The following is a 10,267-nucleotide window of genomic DNA, read 5'->3' as shown; positions in this document are numbered from 1 at the left end:
TGAATCAGGTTTCTTACTATTTGATCATGTAATTGTATTGAAAATTGTTGAGATGGATTATGTGCACGTCTTGCTAAATAATTTGACAAGCTAGTTTTTTTTTTTTTTTATTTATTTTTTTTTTTAAAGTTAAATTATTCCGAATCGTTGCCCAATTAGAACAGCAATTAACCGAGTGAGCTGTGGTTTTATTCACTTAGATTTTTAATTTGCTATTGAATATTGAACGAGACAGCACAAGCGGGATGGCCAGGTCCTTGCTGGTACAACCAGCCCGTACAAAAACCTCACGCATTTGTCCTGTGCTGTAATGCTCAATGTACTTACAATTCAACTAGAACATAAGCCAGCATAGAGGGACGGAAGCCTGAAATTGTTTACTGATGGAGCTATTTCAAGTAAATATCTGACATTTCAAGTTATTTTGTCCAATCAGTGTAGGTTATTTCTATATTTACTATATTGACCAATCAGAGTTTTTCGAAAAATCCACGTGACAGTACGGACTAATCAGAGCCAGTTATGGAAACATCCACGTGATAACAATGACCAATAAGAACCGGTTATTAATACATCCACGTGACCATATTGACCGAGAAGAGTAGGGTCTGAATGTATCAAGCTAAGGCGCCTTTTGGACGGCGATGATCAAAATGCTGAGGGGGACGGGGACTGACCAGACCCTCAAAGTACCAGGAGAATAATAGCCCCCCCCCAGTTGGTCCCTGGTGCCTGGCCATCATATCGATACCACGTTGTGATAACGGTTCCAAATAGGTCAATGCTATCTCCTGATACGTCACTTCTGGTGAGGGGGGGGGGAAGGGGGTGGACGGCTGGGAGGGTCAGACATATGATGACCAGGGGATAAAGGGTCAAGTCAAACGAGAGGGTAGCATTTCGACAAGATCAGTGCGCATTTAACAATAATGGGGGGGGGGGGTCGGATATTGTAAAGGGGGCATTATATCGCGATCATGGTACTCATTATTCAGAATATTATTAATTAAGCTGAGGATGAGCCTGGCTTAAACATTACCACCAGACGGACTGTGTTTCATTGAACCCACAGATGGGGGGGGGGGGGGGTTTGGGTTGCAATAAAATCTGAGGAGGGGTTGGGTTCACGCTGATTATAACTAACCCTAGATTTATATCAGTCGTCTGGGACTTGATACTCTTGTTAATCATCTCCATAGCAACACCCCCCCCCCCCCCCACCTACATTAGTAGAATGATAGTAGTTAAACAAAGGTCAAGGTGAGTCACCGATATATCCGCTAACACCCTCGGTGAACTTCCCGTGAACCGTGATGGTGCGGCGATTCGAAATGTTGAAACAGCCAATAAAGGCGAAACAAGAAGCAAGAAACGGAAGAAATAACCACAGACCACGGCTAGTCGCGGTCACTAAATTAGAATCGATAAAATAAATCAATGCACACTCAATTCGTCGTGGGTTGAACACTGCGGAATGCGTACTTCGTTAAAAAAACTCAATTGGTCTTCTTTTTTTTTTTTTTTTTTAATACGCGGCGAAGAATTGCTTTAGTTCCTAATAAAATTAACTGCGATTTTTTAAATGTTTATTTTTTTATATTTTTTTTTTACATTTTCTTAAACAACTTTTTAGCTCTTTAAAAAAGTTAGAAGAATATGGGATCGTGAGGTCGCTATTTACTATCATTCCCAATAAAACCACGGATTATTTGAAGGTTTAACACCCCAAGTGTTACATTAAGAAAAGGTTAAGAGAGAGAGAGTAAGAAAAACTAAACCATGTAACAAAACAGAGACAGAAGCGACAGTGTGAACACGAGATGACCTCTGACCTTGCTTATCTTCCTCGTGCTGTTTCTCGATGGCACCAATCGCCTCCTGTATGGGGTCATTGACCAGCTCGTTCTCCATCAGCTCCTGCTGGGCGAAGTCGTAGTCGATCTTCTGCTCCGGCTCCTGGCTGCTCGGGCCTGTGGGGGGGGGGGGAGGGAAACATGGAGGTTAGAGGGTTTTCATATGCATATAAGTAAGTTATGGACAAAAGGGGGGGGGGGGGGGGGGAGAGAAACACGGAGGTTATAGGGTTTTCATAGGCATATAAGTAAGTTATAGACACTAGGGATAAAGAGACATTAACTGAGTTGAAGCCATTTTATCAAGCAGTTTTTAAACATAACCTGTTCTTTCATAGACCAGTGGATGGCCCATCGACCGGACAGATGGCCAATGTACTGGTCAAATGGCCGTTAGACCGGTCAGATGGCCAATGTACTAGTCCGATGACCGTTAGACCGGTCAGATGGCCAATGTACTGTACTAGTCCGATGGCCGTTAGACCGATCAGATGGCCAATGTACTAGTCCGATGGCCGGTCAGATGGCCAATGAACTTTTCCGATGGCCGTTAGACTGGTTAGGTGGCCAATGTACTAGTCCGATGGCCGTTAGACCGGTCAGATGGCCAATGTACTGTACTAGCCCGATGGCCGTTAGACCGGACAGATGGCCTATGTACCAGTCCGATGGCCAGTCAGATGGCCAATGGACCGTCCATATGGCCGATAGATCGGTCACTAGACCATTAAAGAGCATCCACCACAGACAAGCTGTAACTACCCCCCCCCCCCTCCCCCCATAATGTTGAGATGTTTTTTATAGCCCCTTCAACAACCGCCAGCCTTGTTTGGGGGTGAAGGGATGGTGGGGGTGGCGGGAGTTTCCCTTCTCTATTGATCGCGCTTTTTGCGCAGCAATGTCCAACAGATTAAAATGTAGCGCTAACAAAGCGCAGTTTCAGCACGGGTCTATTTTAGTAAACACTACTACTAATGAGGGCTGTTTTTATGGGACGCACGGGGGAGGGGGGGGGGGGGGGGGTGATGGTAGGGAGAAGGTAGCGCGCCCTGAAAAAAAATCCGTGTAATGGGTTAATTCAAGTAGATCTAGATGTGAACATAAACATCTCTCAAGGGCTATAGAAAATATTTTTAATTGCCGTCAACATTATTAGGCTTTTATGTCTACACGAAATGTCACATGTATAAAATTAGAAGAAAAGGAGGGGTTGGAGGGTTGTCAAGTTTATAACAAGAGGTTGGTGGGGTAGTCTAATAGAACGTGTAACCTTGTATTTATAATGCAAACATATATATTATAGGAATAATCAGGAAAAAATGATTGAGGTAGGCGTGGTCGGGTAGGTAAAGCTCATAGATGTTAAACCGAAAAGTCAGAGTTCGAACCCACGGGCAGATGAGGATCGATAGCTGGGGATAGCAACTCTTCTAGGAGAAAAAAAAACCTAAACAAATAGTACAACTGCTGCCTTGAAGTTTGTTCTTAGTTGGACGAAGGATATGGAAGCAAGTGCAAAAAGAAAAGCAGTCTGAATCGGAGTGAACGGTCTGTATGGCGCATAACAAATTGACACGTAATACTTAATTGTATTGGGGGTGGGGGGAGAATTCCAACAATGCAACTGAAAATGAAGAAGATCAATGATTGTTGCTTAACCACTTTTAAAACTACATCCAGACAAATTTTATGTAAACAGCTAAAGACCATCTCTTACTCCAGTAAACCAGCTCACTAATTAAACAACAACCCACATTCATCAGCAGAGAAGGACGAAGTCTGATAATGAAATGGATGTTTAACAACACAGAACATAATGATTCCCCAACAGCACTCGGGGTTATGGAAGGGCGTTAGAATACTTAAATAAACAAGTCCAAACAAAAAAATCTTCCGCGTATGTGCAGGATATTATGCGAGATAAAAATAGGCCGGGGAATACGGGCCATGTGCCCCCCCCCCCTTCCACCCCAAGGGATCAATATGGCCAACTTGATTAGGAGAGAACCGCTAAGCGCACTTTATTAGCCTTATAAGATGTGGAACACAGGATTGCGTATATTATCTTCATAAACACACATTGGGGTGGCTGTTTGCTGCCAAGCGGCGGGCCCACCGTCGGCCAAATCAAATATGGCGCGCGCGAGCCAACGATTGAAAGCGAGGTTGGACAGGAAGTGCAAATAAAGATAGATGGAAACTCATGAGCCGGGAAATCAAAGTTAAACATATTGGTCGCCATCTTTTTTTAAAGCCTTGATTTCAGTTCATCAAAAGCGATTCCAGACAGATATAGGAGAGAAAAAGCTGTGCCAATCTGATATGAAAAAATTTCCAATAAGTTAAAATATCTTCCAGCTAGATTGGCCAGCATCTCAGAAATGCTCCAAAACAGGTTGAGAGATTTATAACCGGCGTTTGCTTGTAATTGAGTGCATCGTAGAAGAACGTTAGCCTCTAATGCGTTCGGCTGTCTTGGTCATATACTGCTGCCATATTTGGTGGGAATTTAAGGTACAGAACTGCACACAGATAGAAGATGGAAAGAAGACAGAAGTCGCTTCCAGATGAAATTACGGACCAAAGATGTTGGGGGGTGGGGGGTGGGGAAGAAAAGGGATGTTAAGAAGGGTGGGGGTAGAGACAAATTGCCAGAATGCCCCATGGGTGGCAGAATGACCTAAAGGTGGCAGAATGGACCGTGGGTTGCAGAATGACCTGTGGATGGCAGTATGGCCCGTGGGTAGCAGAATGACCCAAACCATCGGCTACGTACCGTTGTGTGTCAACATAGGCCCAGCGTGGATGCAACCAGTACGGGTAAGTGAAGCTCCATCAAGCGATGTAAAATGTCAACAACGACAATCACACACGCAGGAGATGAAACCAACGCTTCAGTTAAATAATACTGCTACCAGTGCTGCTAGCAGCATTTATCGAAAGTGTTGTTAAGCAATTTTCCTATAAACAGAACACTGAAGCATAGACGCACACTTAAACATAATAAATGGTATAAACAATTTTTAAAAATCTGAAACGCAATGACCAGAATTAGAAGCACTACAACCAAGACAAACCAGGCCATCTTTAAATGCCTTGAGAAGCTGTACAACCAAGAAAAACAGCATTTTATTAAACGCCCACACAGAAATTGAACAAAAATAAAGACATTGACGGATAGTTTTTAAGTCCAGCAGCAAAATAAAAACATACTCTTAGACAAGCAGCACATGCTATTTCTATAGCTAGAACACTTATGACAAGTGAATCCGTTTTACTAGTCGTAGATTGAATTATTCGTTTATTTCTATTTTCTATTTCTATAGAATATTGACGTCATTACTACGAATGAGAACAAGATTCGTGGAATATTTAAGTAACTAAGACCAGAATATGACATCTCATCCAATCATGGCATATTGATGCCATTAAGACGTGAATCTGAGACATCACCGAATCATGGAATACTGATGCCACTGTCGTGAATCTGAGATCCCTACGACCCATGGAATATTGATGCCATTAAGCCCAGAATCTGAGATATGTACGACCCATGGAATATTGATGCCATTAAGCCCAGAATCTGAGATCCCTACGACCCATGGAATATTGATGCCATTAAGCCCAGAATCTGAGATCTGTACGACCCATGGAATATTGATGCCATTAAGCCCAGAGTCTGAGTTCTCTACGACCCATGGAATATTGATGCCATTAAGCCCAGAATCTGAGTTCTCTACGACCCATGGAATATTGATGCCATTAAGCCCAGAATCTGAGATCTGTACGACACATGGAATATTGATGCCATTAAGCCCAGAATCTGATTTCTCTACGACCCATGGAATATTGATGCCATTAAGCCCAGAATCTGAGATCTCGCCACATTGTGGTTTCCTAAAAAAAACATGTTTACTCATCGCTCCAAGAATTACGTAGGCGGGGTAGGGGAAGACAATCAATTCGCGTGTACGAGTTGTTTTTTCTTTTCACATCTCAGAAAGCAGAGAACTATAGTGGACACAATGTGTTCTAACATAATGACTCCGTGTGTGTTAGTTCACATGTCCGTCACAGTCAGCAAATTTAGTTCATCAATCCTCTAAACACCCCTACAGTCTAACCCACCCCTATAAACACCCATGTTGTCTAACCCACCCCTCAAAACACCCCTGTTGTCTAACCCACCCCTCTAAACACCCCTGTTGTCCAATCCCCCCTTATAAACACCCCTTTGTCTAACCCACCCCTGCTGTCTAACCCACCTCTCTAAACACCCCTGTTGTCTAACCCACCCCTCTAAACACCTCTGTTGTCTAACCCACCCCTCTAAACACCTCTGTTGTATAACCCACCCCTCTAAACACCCCCGTTGTCTAACCTACCCCTGTTTCTAACCTACCCTTGTATAACCCACCCCTCTAAACACCCCTTTGTCTAACCCCTCCCTCTAAACACCCCTGCTGTCTAACCCACCTCTCTAAACACCCCTGCTGTCTAACCCACCCCTCTAAACACCCCTTTGTCTAACCCATCCCTCTAAACACCCCTGCTGTCTAACCCACCTCTCTAAACACCCCTGCTGTTTAACCCACCCCTTTAAACACAGCTTCACGTACCCCCACCCCACCGGGTGCCCCACTATTCCTCGACTAATCACGTGCAGCCCTACAGGGTTAAAGAGAAATGACTAGAATTAAAAGTACACCGGCCTGTCAGGGGTTAACCATCGGGGTTGTCAGGTAAAGATTGATTTTTTTGTCTTCATTTAATTAAACCATTCTCTGGACTCAGATGTATTCACGCACGGGGCAGTGGGGGACTCGTGTGTGTGTGTGTGGGGGGGGGGGGGGTATGTGGGGAGGGGGGTTAGAACCATCTGACGTGGCAGTACGATGACCATCATCACACTGGCAGCATGTCAATCATTTGTCAGTGACAGTACCATCATCTGTAAGTGACAGTACCCCCCATCATCTGTCAGCGATGTAAAGCATTACGCCAACTTGTACAGTATTAGACTTGTGAAAAGTCTAACGACTGTCACTGTAATCTGGATCACTCAGCAGTTTGTTGCCCGTCATATAGGGATGTGACTAGAAATGGTGACTAACAACATCACTAAACATTACTTGCCCCTCAATGTACGGATGTGTCTAGCACTGGTAACTTACAACATAACTCAACATTGGAGCACATTGCAGGTGTCGGATGAGACCAACCCCCCCCCCCCCCCCCCCCCCCTGTCACGGACAAACCCCACCCCCTTCCAACACACACACACAGAAGAAGGTAACTATGACGACAAATGTTTAATCTCACAATACCTAACCATCGTACAAGAAAAAGCACAATCAACAACATGAACATACAACACATCACACGGTGCTGGTAGTGAACGATTCAAAAACACCATCAGGCAAATCTGTATTTAACCCCCCTCCCTCCCTCTACACCCCCCCATGCTACGTGAAACCCTAGCCTCCTCCACCGACTTCCTGCCTCACACAACCAACAAGATCAATGGAGAGACAACAAATATTTTGATCACTTTTGGCATCGGAGCTAAAAATACAACAAGCAAGGGGTGGTGGGGGGGTAATACAACAGGGGTGTTGGGGTGGTAATACAATAGCGGTGTTGGGAGGGTAATACAACGGGGGTGTTGGGAGGGTAATACGACAGGGGTGTTGGGATGGTAATACGACAGGGGTGTTGGGATGGTAATACGACAGGGGTGTTGGGATGGTAATACGACAGGGGTGTTGGGATGGTAATACAATGGGGGTGTTGGGAGGGTAATACGACAGGGGTGTTGGGATGGTAATACGACAGGGGTGTTGGGATGGTAATACAATGGGGGTGTTGGGAGGGTAATACAGTGGGGGTGTTGGAAGGGTAATACAATGGGGGTGTTGGGAGGGTAATACAACAGGGGTGTTGGGGTGGTAATACAACAGGGGTGTTGGGATGGTAATACAAAGGGGGTGTTGGGATGGTAATACAAAGGGGGTGTTGGGATGGTAATACAAAGGGGGTGTTGGGATGGTAATACAAAGGGGGTGTTGGGATGGTAATACAAAGGGGGTGTTGGGATGGTAATACAAAGGGGGTGTTGGGATGGTAATACAAAGGGGGTGTTGGGATGGTAATACAAAGGGGGTGTTGGGATGGTAATACAAAGGGGGTGTTGGGATGGTAATACAAAGGGGGTGTTGGGATGGTAATACAAAGGGGGTGTTGGGATGGTAATACAAAGGGGGTGTTGGGATGGTAATACAAAGGGGGTGTTGGGATGGTAATACAAAGGGGGTGTTGGGATGGTAATACAAAGGGGGTGTTGGGATGGTAATACAAAGGGGGTGTTGGGATGGTAATACAAAGGGGGTGTTGGGATGGTAATACAAAGGGGGTGTTGGGATGGTAATACAAAGGGGGTGTTGGGATGGTAATACAAAGGGGGTTTTGGGAGGGTAATACAAAGGGGGTGTTGGGAGGGTAATACAAAGGGGGTGTTGGGAGGGTAATACAAAGGGGGTGTTGGGAGGGTAATACAACAGGGGTGTTGTGAAGGAAATACAACAGGGGTGTTGGGAAGGAAATACAACAGAGGGGTTTAGGAAGGAAATACAACAGGGGTTTAGGAAGGAAATACAACAGGGGTTTAGGAAGGAAATACAACAAGGGTGTTGTGAAGGAAATACAACATGGGTGTTGGGTGGAAATATAATACAACGAGCAACACATTACACACACGATGAAGGAAGGGAAGACATAAAGACACGAGAGAAAGACAGGGAAGGAAGAGCTACAATAGCAGAAGCCATCTAAATGCAGACGGGTATTGTGGCGCCTCTGGAACTGTTGCTACAATCTTAAAAATCTCCCAGGCTAATGGCGTTATTTAAATTCAAGAGCTCCAGCCTGCCCCAGGCACGTCCCCTGCACGTCTGTTTGTGCAGTGCTCACCCACAGGTTTACACTGGCACAGCACACGTGACCTTTTATTTAAATGGGAGATGGCATTTACATTTTAAAACAGGTGACAATAAGGATACAATCTTCCAGAGGGGCGGGAGAATAGTTCTTGATGGCGAATAGTTAGGGAAGAGGTAGGGAATCAATGGGACTAAGAGGTAAAGATTCAATAGTACAAAGAGGTAAAGATTCAATAGTACAAAGAGGTAAAGATTCAATAGTACAAAGAGGTAAAGATTCAATAGTAAAAGAGGTAAAGATTCAATAGTACAAAGAGGTAAAGATTCAATAGGACAAAGAGGTAAAGATTCAATAGGACAAAGAGGTAAAGATTCAATAGGACAAAGAGGTAAAGATTCAATAGTACAAAGAGGTAAAGATTCAATAGGACAAAGAGGTAAAGATTCAATAGTACAAAGTGGTAAAGATTCAATAGTACAAAGTGGTAAAGATTCAATAGTACAAAGTGGTAAAGATTCAATAGTACAAAGTGGTAAAGATTCAATAGTACAAAGAGGTAAAGATTCAACAGGACAAAGTGGTAAAGATTCAATAGTACAAAATGATAGGGATTGAGAAGGACATAAATGTAGGGATACAGTAGGACAAAGGATAGGGATTGAGTAGGACTTAGAGGTAGGGATACAGTAGGACAAAGAGATAGGGATTGAGCAGGACATATACGTAGGGATACAGTAGGACAAAGAGCGAGGGATTGAGTAGGACTTAGTGGTAGGGGTACAGTAGGACAGTTTTAAAGCTTCAATACCAATACACACAAATTCTGTGGTGGAGATATACATTGTTGTATTTATACAACGGGAAAGTAAAATTTTGTAAATATTAAAACCACGTGAAGACTGGAATATGAACTTTTATTTCCAGAACTTCTTACTTGATGGGTAAACAAGGGTGATGTGTCAATACATAGGAGACTGCAGAAGGAATAAAAAAAGCTGGGCCTGTTAATGCCGTAATAAGAACTGTCCAATTTATCAGCGCCTCACCATATGCAGCCTCCCACAGATGTTGTAAGGACGGGCTTGGAGAGTCCAGGCACGAACTACCGGACACAATTACAATTAACGCCATCTTTTCTATGCAGGGTACACGCTGCTGCAGTTTCTAGTGCACCCTTCAGGGACGGGGCAATTAAGGACTGGGGGTGGGGGAGGGTTAGCGTTGAGGGTTATTTTTTTGGGGGGGGGGAGAGGGTTTGTGGTGAGGGTTATTTTGGGAGAGGGTTTGTGCTCAGGGTTAGTTTGGGGGAGGGTTTGTGTTGAGGGTTATTTTGGGGGAGAGTTTGTTTTGAGGGTTATTTAGGGGGGAGGGTTTGTGTTAGGTGCTATTTTGGGATGTATGATGGAACGAGGAGAGAGGGAGGTAAATGTAGGCGATAGGGTGTAAAGAATCCTCTTTAAACCTAACGATCCATT

The 10,267-nt window shown here is 44.2% G+C and overlaps 1 protein-coding gene across 8 annotated transcripts in view; it reads right to left on the bottom strand.

Moving 5' to 3' along the window:
- Positions 1–10,267, bottom strand: part of LOC131949721 (kinesin-like protein KIF13B) — a 279,264-nt gene that overhangs the window by 48,696 nt on the left and 220,301 nt on the right. For all 8 annotated transcript variants that reach the window (XM_059311582.1, XM_059311583.1, XM_059311585.1 and 5 more), the window contains exon 16: positions 1,833–1,970. In XM_059311582.1, the coding sequence (XP_059167565.1) occupies positions 1,833–1,970 (138 nt within the window). The remainder of the gene's footprint in view (positions 1–1,832; positions 1,971–10,267) is intronic.

This window comes from Physella acuta, unplaced genomic scaffold (genome assembly GCF_028476545.2).
Source record: "Physella acuta isolate Inbredline_101_S28 unplaced genomic scaffold, ASM2847654v3 ptg000710l, whole genome shotgun sequence".
Taxonomy (NCBI): domain Eukaryota; kingdom Metazoa; phylum Mollusca; class Gastropoda; family Physidae; genus Physella; species Physella acuta.
Note: the sequence above shows the minus strand (reverse complement) of the source record. Positions and strands in the feature narration are given on the sequence as shown.